This window comes from Dendropsophus ebraccatus, chromosome 14 (genome assembly GCF_027789765.1).
Source record: "Dendropsophus ebraccatus isolate aDenEbr1 chromosome 14, aDenEbr1.pat, whole genome shotgun sequence".
Lineage (NCBI taxonomy): Eukaryota > Metazoa > Chordata > Amphibia > Anura > Hylidae > Dendropsophus > Dendropsophus ebraccatus.
In genome coordinates, this window is record NC_091467.1 from 42,974,301 (window position 1) to 42,991,595 (window position 17,295).

The 17,295-nt window shown below is 47.1% G+C and overlaps 1 protein-coding gene across 1 annotated transcript in view; it reads right to left on the reverse strand.

Annotated features, from left to right (window-relative positions):
* Positions 1 to 15,846, reverse strand: part of LOC138772123 (L-xylulose reductase-like) — a 31,148-nt gene extending 15,302 nt beyond the window's left edge. The window contains exons 1-5 of the mRNA XM_069952278.1: positions 15,709 to 15,846; positions 15,433 to 15,530; positions 8,180 to 8,334; positions 7,934 to 7,976; positions 7,751 to 7,850 (exon numbers count right to left, since the gene is read on the reverse strand). Coding sequence (XP_069808379.1) covers positions 7,751 to 7,850; positions 7,934 to 7,976; positions 8,180 to 8,334; positions 15,433 to 15,530; positions 15,709 to 15,760 — 448 coding nt within the window. The 5' untranslated portion in view covers positions 15,761 to 15,846. The remainder of the gene's footprint in view (positions 1 to 7,750; positions 7,851 to 7,933; positions 7,977 to 8,179; positions 8,335 to 15,432; positions 15,531 to 15,708) is intronic.
* Between the last annotated feature and the right edge of the window lie 1,449 nt (positions 15,847 to 17,295).

The following is a 17,295-nucleotide window of genomic DNA, read 5'->3' on the forward strand; positions in this document are numbered from 1 at the left end:
CACACCCCTCATTGACCATTTTATAAAAAAAAAAAACACCAAACAACCGCTGGTCATCGACGTAGTCCACAGAATCCGACGTAATCCACAGGATACCGATATCTGAAAAACAAAAAGGGAGAAACACTGGGAGGGGTGCAGTGCAGGGGAGGGGGTGGAGAGAGCTGTATACTCACCCCGATGTGTCCTCTTCGCTGGTCCGCAGCACAATGAAGTCACTGTGCTGCGGACCCGCTAATTATATGTGCGCTGAGCCGATCAGCCAATCAGCTGAGCGCACATATAATTCTAAATATTTCTTCTAATAATGCTATTGTGATAACATAATTAGAAGAAACATTTGATGTTTTCATTAAAGTAAAGTGTTGATTAGTACAGAATGCTCTATTGCCGGCAATATGAATTAACGGCTTACTGGAGCTTCCTGTACTAATTAATATTTAATTAATAAAACACATTTTCGTTGTAATAAAATCTGTTTCGTTGTTCAATATTTAATTTAAACGAATCCATCATTGTGCAATTAAATATACTGTCAAAAAATAAATATATATATAAATATACATTTATTTATATATATATTTATTTTAACAGTATATTTAATTGCACAATGATGGATTGTTTAAATTTAATTATTGAACAATGAAAGGGACTTTATTACAACGAAAATGTGTTTTATTAATTAAATATATTAACCATGAGAGGCATCGGCATTACTGCAGAGGATCGCAAACCCCGGTAATAGCGATTCATGTAAACAGTTTCCCTGCTTTCCCAGATGCATCCAGAGGTGTTTGCATCACTTTCTAAAGATTTTATTTGTTATTTTTAGTTGAACCACATTTCCAAGTAAATGACCGTATGTTTTCAGCCGCATGTCTATTTTTTCCCACGGCCGTAGTTTCAGCCGCACATTTCCAGCCGCATAAAAAATACAGCCGCACACATACATAGTGTGAACATAGCCTAATACTGCGGTATAAATTACAATTTGGGGACCTTTTTCCTGGCAGTTATAATGAGTCCTGATATTGGTAGATCAATTGGTTTATTGTTCTCCTACACTGCTAGATAAAACCTATCTGGTCAGTTGATAACTCAATTAACCCATTCACGTGCTGCCTACGGACTCCAGGAAATTAAAACGGTGAATTATACTCACCGATAATTCACTTTCTAGGAAGTCTCCACAACAGCACACTGGAAATTGCCTACTCCTGATCAGGGACAGGAAAAACACAAAAGCGGTTAAAACCCCACCCCTTCCTCCATTCATCAGTGTGTTATAACAAAACACAAAGAAGAAAAGAAAAGTGAAAGTAAAATTCCAGTATATTGGAATAATCTAAACCAAGAATAAAGACAAAGCAGAAGACACATCAAGTCTATGGTGTTTTGAAAAAGTATGTAAGTAACTGCCTTGCAAATCTGCTCCACAGAAGCTCAAGCTCTCTCCACCCACAAAGTAGAGACCGCATGGGTCGAGTGAGCTTTGAGGACAGCTGGAGGTGTCTGACCCATAACAGATTAGGCTTCAGTAATGGCTAACCTAATCCATCGAGATAAAACTCCAGTATACTCCTGCAAACTGAACAAAGAAATTTTTTGTCTGTTCTACATGAGCAGGTGGATTCAATATATTGCAAAACCGCTTGCCTCACATGTAGGTTGTAAAGACCTCTCCTTGTTTTTAGGGTTAGGACAAAGGGGACTACAATGTCCTGAGACCTGTGAAAGAAAGTTACAATTTAAGGTAAAAAATTTGGGTGTAACTTGAAAACAAGTCTGTCATCAAAAATTCTAAGGAATGGTTCTTGAATATTTAGTGCTTGGAGTTCACTAACTCTATAATAGTGGCTAAAAAGATATTTTTAAGTATAAGGTATTTTAGAGAGGTGGAATTATTAGGCTTAAAGGGAACAACTGAAAGATCAGAAAGAACTACATTAAAATTCCATGGGGGGGGGGGGGTTGTGTAGGTTCCTAATTCTAGGCCTGATATGCTCTGCAGCTTTAAGAAACCTAAATACCCACCTATTATCACATAGTTTAGCATCATAGAAAGCTCTTAGGGTGGACGCTTGCACCTTAAAGGTGTTATCCAGTGCTACAAAAACATGGCCATTTTCTTTCAGAGACAACATGACTCTTGTCTCCAGTTCAGGTGCGGTTTGCAATTAAGCTCCATTCACTTCAATAGAACTGAGCAGCAAAACCCTGCCCAAGCTGGAGACTAGGCTTGATTGAACAACGGAAAAAGCTAGGTTTGATCAAACTTAAAACCTAGCTGGATCTTCCGCATTTGATTCCTGATGCCTTCCCGGTCCGTGGGGAAAGAGGAGACAGCCGGGTACTGCCTGGAATTCCAGGCGGTCCCCTGGATGTCTCCTCCTTCTGTACAGATCGGGAAGGCATCAGCAATCAAATGCGGAAGGTCCAGCTAGGTTCGAGTTCGATCGAACCTAGCTTTTTCCGCTGTTCAATCAAGCCTACTGGAGACAAGAGTGGGGCTGTCTCTGGAAGAAAGTGGCCATGTTTTTGTAGCACTGGATAACTCCTTTAAGGGTAATTGGGGCTAGTCCCAAATCTAGACCATCATGTTAAAAGTCAAATATGAAAGGGATTTCTGGAAAGGCTAGTGGAAATGTAGAGCCGCACCAGGAAGCAAACTTCTTCTTAACCTTTAAGTAGATTTTTGAGGTGGAATCTTGACGGCTAAGAAGAAGAGTGCCTTTTTTTTTTCTTAGTAAGGATTTTTCAGTTTCAACTTTTTAGCTTTCAGGAATCCTTTTTTCTTATCAGAAGCCTGGCCTGAAGACAAACTGACCATGAAGGGGAAGGGAACACAGTTTGTTTTATTGATGCCATATCACCTGACCAGGATTACAGCCAAGGGACGTGTCTGGTGGTATTAGTTAAAGTGACACTGTCCCCCCCTTACAGGTGTAAAGGGTAAGTTTAGCAGTTTTCATACCTTATTTTATATCATACGTCATGGTGCTTGTTCAAGTAAAAAGTAATCTTTTATCAACTGCAGATTGTGTTAAGTGGGCAGGGCCTCACAGCATTAGCACCACTTAGCCCCGCCCACCGCACTACCGTTGGCCCCGCACTTTAAGGCTGAGGCCGGAGGTTCACAAAACAGCACAAAGTCCGCACTGAATTAGCTTCATGCACCCTCCACACTACCAGACTCCACCAAGTCCAGTTTAACAACTGTATCCAATATATTAGTTATGGAGGAACAATGCTTTCTCACCAGGTAGCTGTCATTGTGGTCCAACTCCGACTATCCGACCATCTCCAACTCGCTCTATAGATACAGGGCGAATAATACTCAAATGCGCATGAGGAAGTCTCCAAAACGTCCGCGGAGAAGACGTGTCTGGGCGTCCGAGTTTAATGGTATACATCAGCTGTGAGCTTTGTTATATGCTGCATCAATGTTCTGAATAAAAAAAACTAAGGTCCAAGGTGACATTTTAACTGCTTCAGCCGAAGCCAAAAAATTTGTAGCCTGTTCAAGAAGGGGAAAAGACTCTAGGATGTGATCCCTAGGAGTTTTGTTCTGGAGATGGATTTCCAGTTGATCAAGCCACACATTAAGAGTTCGGCCACACATGTAGGAGGCAATATTAAGTCTAAGCATTGTTGTGACTACTTCCCAAGTCTCTTTTAAGAAGCTTTCTGCTTTACAGTCCATTGGGTCCTGGAGTTGGTTGCGTCTTCAAATGGAAAAGAAGTACGCTTTGCAGTTTTGGCTACTGGTATATATATTTTAGAAACAGAGACCCTGTCTAAGCTAACCTTCTCATCAAAGGGGTAAGGCCTGAGCTTTCTCGTTTTTTCTCATTCTGATTTATTAATAGAATGGATATTTTAACGAACCAGAAAGAAAATAGCACAGCGTGAAGCTGAACCCCCAAAATTTCGTTCTGAATAGACTTGTGTTCTTCTTCTTCTGTTATATCAAGAGTAGCTCGAATGGCTTTGATATGTTTTTGGGTATCTTCTGGACTAAACAAGTCCAAGTACGGTCTTCAACCACTTCATTAACATCAGATGGAGGATTATTAATATCATAATTCCCATCATCATCAGAAATGGAAATAACAGGCTTAACACATCTTTTCTTAGGGGCAGTTGATGGTTCAGAAGTCACTGGTGTAGGATTGGACGACAAGGTGGCACGAATCTCATTACACTTTAGCTTTATATCTTGCATAAGACTTGGAGATTGACTTAACAACCAAAGCTGCATAGCTACTGCACAAAAGCTAAGTCCATTCTAGCACCACATACTTTTTAGTTTTAGGCTTGTCTCCCTAAGGAAATAGGAAGAGAAGGTATGAGGACCACTTCCAAGGGTTTACCAGTATAAAGGCATGCTGAGGCCATTCTCACAGTCTCAAACGCTGCATCACTGTCAGGGGTTTATTTGGCAAGAGCACTCATTCTGCCGATTCTGCTGGTGGAACACTTGCCTTAAGCTGTTTGCTGCTCAGGCTGGACCTCCAGTAATGCACAGGCTGATTTTTTTTAATCTGGTGCCTTTATGCCGGGTCTCAGTGTTAGGGGCATTTGTGCTCAGTGAAGGGAAACAACGCCCACTGCAAATCGTGGCCTGTCGGGATGATGCTATACTCCGAGAAGGCACGTATAATGCTGGGGATCAGAGCACAGACCCGCGTTGCTGGCATTCTTCATCATCGAATCAGGGCCAGAAAGTGACATCCCCCACCGCACACTGCAGCCTACAGAGAGGATGAGGTGAACACAGGAAGGCTGCACATCACTGGGAGATCCCCTGTGTGTCCACTCGAAGTCAGATTACAGGGGATGATAATGCCGGAGATCAGCTCACGGAAGAAGTGGTGAAACAGCCTGGTGAAACCAAAGGACTCCCACGCCTGGCCCGATCCCCGCCACCAGTAAGCTGAGGAATAAAATAAATCCAGGAACCTGTTGACTCCCGGCACCTCTTGGATTCCTGCTCCTGAACGGGACAGGAAAAACACTTGTGATTGGAGAAATGGGTGGGGTTTATCCTCTCCCGTTTTTTTCCTGTCCCTGATCAGGAGGAGGCAATTTCAGGTGTGCTGTCGTGGAGACGACGGGGGAAATTTCAGCTTACAAAATTTTCTACTGGTTTGTCAAGCATATATAAAGCCCTACTGTATTTAATAATTGATTATGAAAGCTTGTTAGCTTTCAAAATGTGTTTTCTACTAAAGAACGGAATGGATCCATGTGCAGCCTACGGTATTTGGCTTACCTTTATATCCTAAGTCCTACATCTCCATGTCCTACTATTGACAGCCAAAGTCATCTTCGTTTGTAGTAGTATCATGAATAAGAAAACATGGACTGCTGCACACTGGAACCATATCATCTTTGTCATGAATTGAGGTTCTGACAACGATTGGCTTTGCTGTGAAGCGACCCACTGCCCAAACTTCTAGTATGATCACATGATGATGGTCACCCCTAGTAGTGATACAGGGACACTAACAGCTCAGTGATATGTGCCGGACATCCTGCGGCCACGTGTGTAGCCTCTAATGTCAGGGCTTCCAACTAGTATTTTTCAGCAAGATAATGCTCGACCACACAGCAAGGGTTTCCCAGGAAAGTCTCTGCTAGATTAAACTACTTCATGTCCCATCCAGTCACTAGATTTATTACCAATCGAACATATATGGGGCCAGCTGAGACACCTACTTCAGCAACTAAAAATGTGCCACAGGATGTCATGTCATACAGAGGGCGAATCACATCTTGTATCAGAACTAGAAGTGGCCCAACAGAGTACTACAGCTTTCTTTTAACTGTACAATTTTCCCCAATAAATGTATCTTTTCATTCTTAATGGTGCGTTTACACGTAACGATTATCGTGCGAATTTGCATGATAACGATCGAATTCGAACGATAATCGTACGTGTAAACGCAGCGAACGATCAACCCATGAACGAGAAATCGTTCATTTTGGTCTTACAACATGTTCTCAAATCGTCGTTCGCCAAAAAAACGCAGATCGTTCCGTGTAAACAGTCGTTCACCGATTTAACCAATGTGTGAGATAGGCTTAAACGATCACAAAACTAATTTTCCGTACGATGTATCGTTCCGTCTAAACGCTGATCGTTATGAAAAAAAAAAAAACTTTACTCCGACATCGTTAATCATACGATCGGGCCAATTATCGTTTCGTGTAAACGCAGCATAATACTGCAATTGCTTACATAAATCACCATTACATTCACACACAGCTCCATTTAATTGCAACAACTCCTTCTTGATGTGTTAATTAGGGAACAGCCAAATACGTCTTTGTGTCTCCTTCTGGACAACCTGTTTAATGTGGAAAAGACCACAGAAATGACCTTAGGTATTAGCATAAGTAGGAATTAAAGAGGTTGTCCGGGCAAAATTAACGTGTGCCCTGTCCACAGGATAGGGAACAAGTGAGGGATCACAGGGGGTCCTGATCTCCGTATTGGGCCTCAGGTTTGCATAGGAATGAATAGAGCCATGGGTATCGAGCCATAACCATGGCTGTATTTAAAACAAAGAAGCTGGGGGGGGCCCGATGCAGAGATCGTCGGGGGGTACGGAGGTTGGACCCCCTGTGATCTCTTACTTGTTCCCTATGCTGTAGATAGAGGACAAGTCAATTTTGTTTGGACAACCTCTTTAAGTGGTTTTAGTAAAGAAATTCACACTTCTGGGGATAACTATTTTATACAATCTAACAAGGTCTTCAGTACCATATACTAGAGTCAAGAAGACCTAACAATATTTTTTTAAGGTTTAAAAAAAATTCTAGTTTTAGAACTGAAATGTTTTATCTGGAAACCACTGATATGGCATCACAGGTGGGGTTTGGCATGGAAGACATGAGGGAAAATTATCTGTTATATACGGTGGCTAAAACCGCCAAAGCTATGTTTGGCTGTCATGTGTCAAGGTGAGGTGGGAACATGGCCACTGAAATCCTTGGGGGGTAGTTAACAATCATCTCACTTCCTGAACCACTAAGACCTGGAAGGTGGCTTCATGTGCTCAGAACAGGGTTAAAACCTTCCTCTTGGATAAATAATCCATGAATAAATTTACAGCGGTGCCATGTATTACGAGCATAATTCATTCCGGGATGGTGCTTGTAATCTGAATCCACTCTTAAACCAAAGCAAATTTTCCCTTAAGAAATCATAGAAATGCAGACAATTGGTTCCACACCACAAAAATAATGATTTATTATTCTGAATAACATGTGAAACAAATGAAACAAACATTCAGAAACAACAGAATATGTGATATTATAAGTTACTGTACAGTAATGGAGAGGGTGGGAAACACAAGGGCTGACAGAGACTGCAAGGAGCATGAAGGAATGAGCAGGGCAGATGTGGGCACATACATGCAGCACTCTCTGTCCGGGGAGAGAGGGGTTACAGCTATGAAGAGATTACCTCCACAGTCCTGTCCCCTGATGTAAGCCCCAGCCTTAAGCGGATCTGCTATGATTTGGAAGGTGAGGGAGACTTCCTGGGTCAGGACTGTAGACCACGCTATGCAGACCATGCCCCTTCTCCACACAAGCTCCCACCTAGTACAAGGAGCTCTTAAACCAAAGCAATGCTCTTAAACCAAGTCACAATTTTGAAAAACTGTGAGCTCTTAAGCCAAACGCTCTTAAACCAAGTTACCACTGTACATTCATGCCTAGGTTATACCGCAGTGCTTACCGTAGACAGTTAGATTCTTCACTGCCGATTGAGATGCTTGGCTGGAGACATTGACAATAGATCCGGACACCCCACGCTCAATCATCTGACGAACCACAATCTGTTGGGGTACACAATATGGTTATTTCCTTGTCATCCATACATATAAGTAGTAATATTAAGTTCCATGGCCCTGTGTCTTACCTGTGATACAGGGATTACTGCTCTTGTATTAATGGCAAAACACCTAGCAAGAAAAGAGAGGCTAGTATAATACAGGTGACCCTGAGAAAGAACAATGCATTATTAAATAAGCCCCTGCTCTCTCAACTTCTGTTCAGATCCAGTGAAGAGGGATCACTGTGGGACAAATATATATATATATATATATATATATATATATATTAACCATCATGACCCTCAAAGAGATAATGTAATTGTACACCATACCTGTCAAATGAATTCTGTGTAATCTGAAGGAAGGACTGCTCTTCTGCAACTCCCGCATTGTTCACCAAAAGGTCCACAGGTCCCACCGAGCTCAGGGCAGCTTCTGTGGCAGGCCAGTCCGCCAGATCCACACACACTGTCTCCACACCAGGGCACTGAAGTATAATTCATCATATGATTCAGGAGTACAACCTGGTCATACACTAGTAGTGGCCAGACGGTTGTGATCCACTGACTGACTGGTGACCACCAATGGAACTAAATGTCTGGCTAGCCATTTCCTATTATTTTACCAAAGCATAAATCTTCCCAAGGTCAGCTTCACACACAACAGATTGCAGCGGAAATCTCGCTGCGAGTTTTGCAGTTTGATCCAATACGATCCAAGGCCCTGTCAGTTCCTATGTAAATACATACTTTGGATCTTTCAGACCGCTGTGAGTATGTAAATCACCCGCCCCCTTAACCCATACGCTGCTGGCGCATACATTACCCGCCCTTGCTCTTGCTTGCTGCATGGGGTCCCGGCTTTTTGCCCTCCCGCTCAACCAGGGCCGGATTAAGGTTGGTGGAGGCCCCCGGCGACAATTTTGTTGGAGGCCCCCACTCCAACCCCCCCCCCCCAAAAAAAAAAATTATAATTAAAATTAAACTATATCGCAATGTATACATATGGCAGCTTACTGTAGGCGACTTAGCACAGACCCCTCCTCACTCCTGGCTGTATGGCTCAGCATCCTCCTCTGTTATGCACGTGATGGTCACTAGAGGCTGCAGTGCAGAGGAAGATGCCAGGCCTAGAGACAGGAGCAGGGAGGGCTAACTATTAGTGTGTGTTCTTACATTGTGTTAATAACACAATGTGAGAACCCAGCACTTGACAAAATACCGGAAAAAAAATGTAATTCAGTAACTCACAGGTGAAGTCTTCTTTGATCTGAGGCGATCGCTCTCCGTTTCCTTTCCATCTTGCCCAGACCTCCATGATGATTTCTTCAAGCTACAATTCATCTCTTCAGAACCTGTCAGACAAACATCTTAGGCTCCGCACATTTCCAGCAACTTCCTTTCCTTTTTCCCACCCATAGGCTTTCATACAGTAGTAACTCTGCTGTTTGGTGTCATGTGCAGTAAAGTAAGGAGGTTTGTGGGTCCCGTGCTGTGCCCCCCATATAGTAATAATGTCCCCATGTGTCACGGCCGCGGCGGCGTCCCGCGTTCTGGGCCGCCGCCGCGACCTCCTCCTGCCCCATGCAGCCGCCGGGGTCCTTGTGCAGGGACCCGGCGCTGCTGCTAGTTCGGCCCCTGGGGGCGCCTCACCTCTCCTCCGCTCCTGTCTCTCACTGTGCCGGCCGGCGCGTGCGTCCCCGCCTCCTAGGACGCGCGCACGCCGGCTGTCTCAGATTTAAAGGGGCAGTGCGCTCCTAATTGGTAGTTGCACCCAATCACTCCCTATAAATCCCAGTGTGCCCTGTCCCTTGTGTTGGAGCCTCTACATGCTTCCCATAGCGTTTGGCCCAGCCCCCTGTTGTTCCTGATTCCTATCTGCTACCTGGTCCCAAGTCCTTGTTCCTGATACCTATCCGCTACTTGGTCCCTAGTCCTTGTTCCTGGTTCCTGCTCCCCTGTCACTCCATTGCTCCTGTGTTCAGCCTGTCACCTGCGGTTACGTCTACAGACCTCTGCCAGCACCATCTCCTGCCTACTGCTCCTGCCACGCCTCGCCTGCCGTCGCTAGCAACCAAGCCAGGGGTAGCAACCTGGGGGTCGCCTGCCGCAGCAAGTCCATCCCGCCCAGCGGCCCCTTAGACTCCGCTCCCTGGTGAGGTTAGTGCCATCGCTGGTGACGGTCCAGTGGATCCACTACTCCAGGCGTTACAGTAGGCTCCAACCATGGATCCCGGCGAGGTGCCTGATATCCGCAAAGTAGCCCGAGTGGTCGCCCTACAGGCGCAACAAATCCAGAAACAGTCGCAGCAGATCCAGCAACTCACTGCCGCCTTACAGCAGCATACTACAGCCCAGCGCACACCACCTCCTGCTACTTTTTCTACACTTCGACTGGCTCTCCCAAGCAAATACTCTGGTGACTCCAAGTTGTGCAGAGGATTCCTGACTCAGTGCACCATGCATATTGAACTTCTAAGCAGTCAGTTTGCCACCGAGCGCTCTAAAGTGGCTTTCATCATCAGAATATTGGAGGGTAGAGCTCTGGCCTGGGCCACGCCGCTGTGGGACCGAGATGACCCTGCTGCTGCCAATCTCCGAACCTTCCTAGTCGAGTTTCGCTCCGTCTTTGAGGAACCTGCCCGTGCTTTTTCAGCTGAAACTGCTCTCCTCAACCTCTCTCAAGAGAGCTCCTCTGTTGGTGACTACGCTATCCAGTTCCGCACCCTGGCGGCAGAATTAGACTGGAATGAGGCCGCTCTAATAGCCACCTTCAAGAAGGGCCTGTCCAGTCGGGTGAGAGACGTGCTTTCGCCCGAGACCTACCTACCTCCCTGAACGAACTCATCCTACTGGCCACCAGGGTCGATACTCGTTTTTCTGAGAGAGAGGAGGAGGTCTGGCATGAACGGCGACTAAGCCTGTCCCGTCGCCATCACCAGCTGGCGCCGGTCTTCCAGAATCCTGACGTTCCGGTGTCCCAGTCGACTCCTGAGATTCCTATGCAGGTGGTACGGGCTCACCTGACGCATGATGAAAGAATTCGTCGTCTGGAGCTGAATCTCTGCCTCTACTGCGGTAGTTCGGATCACTTTCGGCTGAGATGTCCCCAACGTCCTCAAGCGTCCAGGAAACGCCAGCACCTAGGTCCGGTGGGAGAGGTCTCCCTAAGTGTGAATGCCACCTCTCCAAGTTTGTCTGTGCCAGTTTCCATCCAGACACCCTCAGGACAAACTCTCCAGACTACTGCCTTTCTCGATTCTGGGTCAGCAGGCAATTTTATTGCAGCTACATTGGTCCAGAGATGGCGGCTACCCGTGACCCCACTAGCCAGACCCCTGACTATCTCCTCGGTCACGGGCGAGATTCTTACCGACCATGTGCACTACCAGACCGCACCTCTAGTCCTCCAGGTGGGCACTTCACATCTGGAAAAGATCTCCTTTTACGTCCTGCCCCATTCTTCTTCCACCATCCTCCTGGGACTCCCTTGGCTGCAATTACATGCCCCTAAGCTGGACTTGCCTGATGCCTCCATCTGCAGGCAAGAAAGAGGGGGAGGCCAAAGGGGGGGGGTACTGTCACGGCCGCGGCGGCGTCCCGTGTTCCGGGCCGCCGCCGCGACCTTCTCCTGCCCCATGCAGCCGCCGGGGTCCTTGTGCAGGGACCCGGCGCTGCTGCTAGTTCGGCCCCTGGGGGCTCCTCACCTCTCCTCCGCTCCTGTCTCTCACTGTGCCGGCCGGCGCGCGCGTCCCCGCCTCCTAGGGCGCGTGCGCGCCGGCTGTCTCAGATTTAAAGGGGCAGTGCGCTCCTAATTGGTAGTTGCACCCAATCGCTCCCTATAAATCCCAGCGTGCCCTGTCCCTTGTGTTGGAGCCTCTACATGCTTCCCATGGCCCAGCCCCCTGTTGTTCCTGATTCCTATCTGCTACCTGGTCCCTAGTCCTTGTTCCTGGTTCCTGCTCCCCTGTCACTCCATTGCTCCTGTGTTCAGCCTGTCACCTGCGGTTACGTCTACAGACCTCTGCCAGCACCATCTCCTGCCTACTGCTCCTGCCACGCCTCGCCTGTCGTCGCTAGCAACCAAGCCAGGGGTAGCAACCTGGGGGTCGCCTGCCGCAGCAAGTCCATCCCGCCTTGCGGCGGGCTCTGGTGAAAACCAGCGGCCCCTTAGACTCCGCTCCCTGGTGAGGTTAGTGCCATCGCTGGTGACGGTCCAGTGGATCCACTACTCCAGGCGTTACACCATGCTGTGCCCTCCATATAGTAAAAATGCCCTCTGTCCCCATAGTAATGCCCCCTGCCATGTCCCCATAGTAATGTCCCCTGCTCTTCCCCATAGTAATGTCCCCTGCTCTGCCCCCATAGTAATGTCCCCTGCTCTGTCCCATAGAAATGCCCCCTGCTCTGCCCCATAGTAATGCCCCCTGCTCTGTCCCCATAGAAATGCCCCCTGCTCTGCCCCATAAAAATGCTCCATGCTCTGCCCCATAGTAATGTCCCCTGCCCTGCCCCCATAGTAATGTCCCCTGCCCTGCCCCCATAGTGATGTCCCCTGCTCTGCCCCCATAGTAATGTCCCCTGCCCTGCCCCCCATAGTAATGTCCCCTGCCCCATAGTAATGTCCCATGCTCTGCCCCCATAGTAATGTCTCATGCCCCCACAGTAATGTCCCCTGCCCCATAGTAGATGCCCCCTGCTCAGCTCCTATAGTAATGTCCTCTGCCCCAAAGTAATGCCCCATAGTAGATACCCCCTGCTCTTCCCCCATAGAAATGCCCCCTGCTCAGCCCCTATATTAATGCCCCCTGCCCCCATAGAAATGCCCCCTGCTCTCTCTCAATACAAGAAAATAAAAAAATAAAATCATACTCACCTAATGCGGGTGGGGGACGGGTCCTCTTCTCCCTACTCTCTTCTCCCTTGTGTGCGCCTTGTGGATGCACCAACAGGCGTGATGACGTCATTGCTCTGTGTCTGCTGGTGAGATCGGATCCACGCAGGGTAGAGACTAGAATGAAGTTGCTAGAAGGAGGTCCTCCCCCTGGAGTCTGTATTCTAGCTTCTTCACCTTAGAGCAATGGAGTTGCTAGAAGGAGGCATTACATGAGGTATACCGGGGGGAACTACAACTCCCAGCATGGCCAACCTGTTATTATGGGAGATCAGAGGACATTACAGGAGGAGATATAATAGGACTACAACTCCCAGCATGTCCAGCCTGTTATTATGGGTGATCAGAGGACATTACAGGAGGAGATATGAGGACTACAACTCCCAGCATGTCCAGCCTGTTATTATGGGTGATCAGAGGACATTACAGGAGGAGGTATAAGAGGACTACAACTTCCAGCATGTCCAGCCTGTTATTATGGGAGATCGGAGGACATTACAGGAGGAGGTATAAGAAGACTACAACTCCCAGCATGGCCAGCCTGTTATTATGGGTGATCAGAGGACATTACAGGAGGAGGTATAAGAGGACTACAACTCCCAGCATGGACAGCCTGTTATTATGGGAGATCAGAGGACATTACAGGAGGAGGTATAAGAGGACTACAACTCCAAGCATGGCCAGCCTGTTATTATGGGAGATCAGAGGACATTACAGGAGGAGATATAAGAGGACCACAACTAACAGCATGGCCAGCCTGTTATTATGGGAGATCAGAGGACATTACAGGAGGAGATATAAGAGGACTACAACTCCCAGCATACAGAGGGGAGGTATAAGTAAACCCCGCCCCCTCAAGTCACATGACAATGATCACCAGCATCCTTCATCCACCAGCATCCTCCCGTTCTCAGCCCCTCCCCTTATGACGTCACCACAGGTCCTTCCACATCGCTCTGCTGCAGACATGGTAGGTCCTTTACACCTCCTTCTAACAACTCCATTCTAGGGAGGGAGGGAGGGCCCCCCTGGACTCAGGGTCAGCAGCACCCGCCCCTGGGGGCCCGAGTAAGCTGGGTGCTGACGCCGGCCCTGATATCAGCCTGAACCCGGATCTCTGCTTCCGGGTTCGGGCTGGTGGGGGCCCCTGTGTGGTGGGGGCCCCGGGGCACGTGCCCCTTGTGCCCTCCCTGCGCTCAACCAATCAGTGTGTTGCTCAGCCGCATCCACTGATTGGCTAAGCAGGAGAGCAGGAAGCCGGGAGCCTGTGCAACAAGCAAGAGCAAGGACAGGTAATGTATGCGCCGACAGTGATCCCTTGTGTGTGAAGCTGCCCTAAGGCTGGTTTCACACATGGCAGTTTTTGTTTTTAAAACTGTCATTGCAATTTTTGAGCCAAAACCAAAAGAGGATTCAAAGTAATGGATAAAATGAAGGAAGCATATGTCTCCCACCTGCCAGATCCACTCCTGGCTTTGGCTCCAAAACTGCCATATGTCTACAGGCTATGTGTTGTATTGCATCTCAGCCCAGATCGGGTGCAGGCATTTATAAGGAACCTGAGTTGCTTGCAACTAGATATGAGTGAATCGCTCAGCTAAACGAAGCAAATCGCTTTGTTTGATCAGCTGCTCCACCCCGGGTGTTGAGGAAAAGCTGGATCCAACTAGGAGAAGCTTTCCAGGATTGGATCCAGCTTTTCCCGGTATCCAGGGAGGAATGGCAGGAAGCGGAGCAGCGCTGACAGCCAGCCGACTTGATGAGCGGATGGCTGATCAAACAAAGCAGTTCATTTCATTATTTCATTTAGATGAGCAATTCACTCATCTATATTTGCAACCAACAAGTCAGTACCATTAACCCTTATAATGCAATCCTGCTCAGCCCAGACACGCTCCCCTCCCGGCTGTTTGCACATGTCTCTGGAGGAGGAGGCTGCAAGGACTGTGGAAACGGATAATGGCGTGCTGGTGCTTTACAGTCTGATGGGTGGGGGGCACAGTGCAGACCCCCGTTCCCACTGTACAGCTCCAGCAACCACAGGGATGCCATCACCTGATCCCTGCTGCCTCTTCCTCCACCAAAGACCAGGGACCTCAGTGTGCGCTCAATGTTCTCTTGTCCTGGTATGTGTATGGGGCAGGTCAGTGGCTGTCCTGTGGGAAGTGATGCGCTGGTGGTAGCCCAGGTACAACAGGTACAACAGTATAGAGCCAACACCAGCTTGGGAGATATGAAGCCCAAGCCCCTAAAATACAGTGCCACACGGTGGGGCACTCTACCACCTTTACTGCATAATACACTGACCTATTCTTGCTTTCAGTTAATGGAAAGATGATGATTTACATAAGTAAAAAGAGAAAATAAACTTCTGCTGGGCTGAAATAACTGGGACACCAGCAAAAGCAAAATCCCACATAGGGTGAAGCATTAAAGGGGAACTATAAGCAGGTTAGACGAATCTAACCTGCTGATAGTCCCCTGTTGCACACGGGGCACCGAGGAGGATGGTATGTCTATTACCTGCTGACAGTTCCCCTTTAAATGGACTGTATTAAAAAGAGAGGGCACCTACTCATTATAATCTCTGTATAAATGATTACAGAGAAACCTATTGTTAGCTATATCTAAGAACAAAGTATTACACATTGCTGCTGATACGTGATGATAGGCAGTATATGGGCGAGATTACCTCCTGCTTCAGGGTCTCCAAGTCTTCTGCGGTTCGGCTCAGTGCGACAACCTCAGCTCCTGATGCCCACAAAGCCTTCACTGTTTCCCGACCAATACCTGCGAAAACAAGCCACAGCTATCCAGAATGTCCATGCATGATCCAATATTAGCCAAACAGTTGATGACATAGAAATGTTACATGGTCTTTGCTAGAAGTATGTTGTACAAATAACTGAACCATAAATAAGGGTTACGTGGTGCCAAGGGTGTGCATGAGTACAGTTGGCATACTCACCCTTCCCTGCCCCAGTCACTAGGGCTCGATGTCCTTTAAAGTTGATCTCCATTACGCCAGGATTTATAAGAGTGTAATGAGAGTAAACTGTCTCCCAGCTTTGCTTTGGTTGGTAAAGTGCTGGCAAATGGAGTAACTCTCCACATCTAATCTTCTCAGGCAGTTCTTCCCTCAGGGGGGTAAACAAAACCGGTTAGTGCATGACACTTCAGATACACATATTAATTAGATTAAAGTTGTTAATCAGGCTTAGAAAAACATGGCTGCTTTCTCCCACAAACATCGTCTCATCATTTAGGTGAGGGTTTTTCATCTCAGTCCCATTGAAATGAATGGAGCTAAGTTGTAATACCACATACAAGCTGGGGATATGGACAGTGCTGTTTTTGCAAAAAAAAAAAAAAATCCCCCAAAAAATTATTTAAACCATCATCCTGTACACGAAACCTGAGCTTACATGAAGCCTCACCTCAGACGGCCACCATAACGACAAAGCAGCCTGCACTGATGCAAGTGTAATCTCCCCCTCCTTTAAGCTTCTCAGCAGCAACAGTAGAAGCTCAGTGCTTAGCATAACCCCTTCCTTGCTGTGCTTCTGATTTTTTATTTCTGTTCACATAGTCGCTTGCAAACTCAGTAACCCCTTGTCCCACCCACACGCTGTCTAATGAAGTGTACTAGGTAAATTTTCCCCTGAGCAGTGCAGCCTTTTCAGTGCACTTTCACTAGCATCATGTCATGGCATAGTAAGAGTAGTTCTGTTCTGTGATTGGCCAGAAAAGTAAGGGTTAGGAGGTCCATGCATGTTTCCTACTCGCAAACCAATAACTGCGCAAAAAGGGATAATGGAAGGTGGGTAATAATCAATTACATAAACCTAAACCAGGGTCAAACCCTAAATATAAAACAGTGTTTATTTTCCCAATAAAATTTGTAACTTTGTTTAAAAAAACAACAACTCAGAAGCAGCAGGGTACTTGATAATGACGTAATGCTTGTCAGACGCAACCTAGCATGGACTATGTAGCTGCAGACTACTCTAAAGGGATACATTGATGCCTGAGTGCTGTATAAAAACAACAACCCAATAGCCCCTCAACTAGTTTTTCTCCTCAAAGAAGTCTTCAGACCTCCTCCTGATAATGCTCCTATGAAGAGTGAGAACTGTCATGTGGGACTCCAGCATAAGGCTACTGTCACACACTGCAGCTTTTTTTGCTAACTGCCATTGCAGTTTCTGAGCCAAAGCCAGAAGTGGATGCAGCAGGAAGTAGACGTCCTTCCTTTAAAATTATTCTGGCTCGAGAGAGCAAACAAAAAACAAGGGGTAAAAAAAAAGGGAAAAATCAAAAAACCAAGACGAGGAATCAATTTTTAAAGATGATGTACCACCAGGTACATTCTCTTTAACCTAAACCCACTGATCAAACGGCGCCGGCACGGGGAAGCCGATGCCGCGGTCCGTTTTTCGGACCGAGGCCCGGTTCCCGTGCTCGGCGCCGTTCTGTGCACCGGAACCGGACAGTGCTCAAGCACTGGAGGCCGGCCGGGCCGCCCCCAGTGGGATATAATCCCCTCCCACTGGGG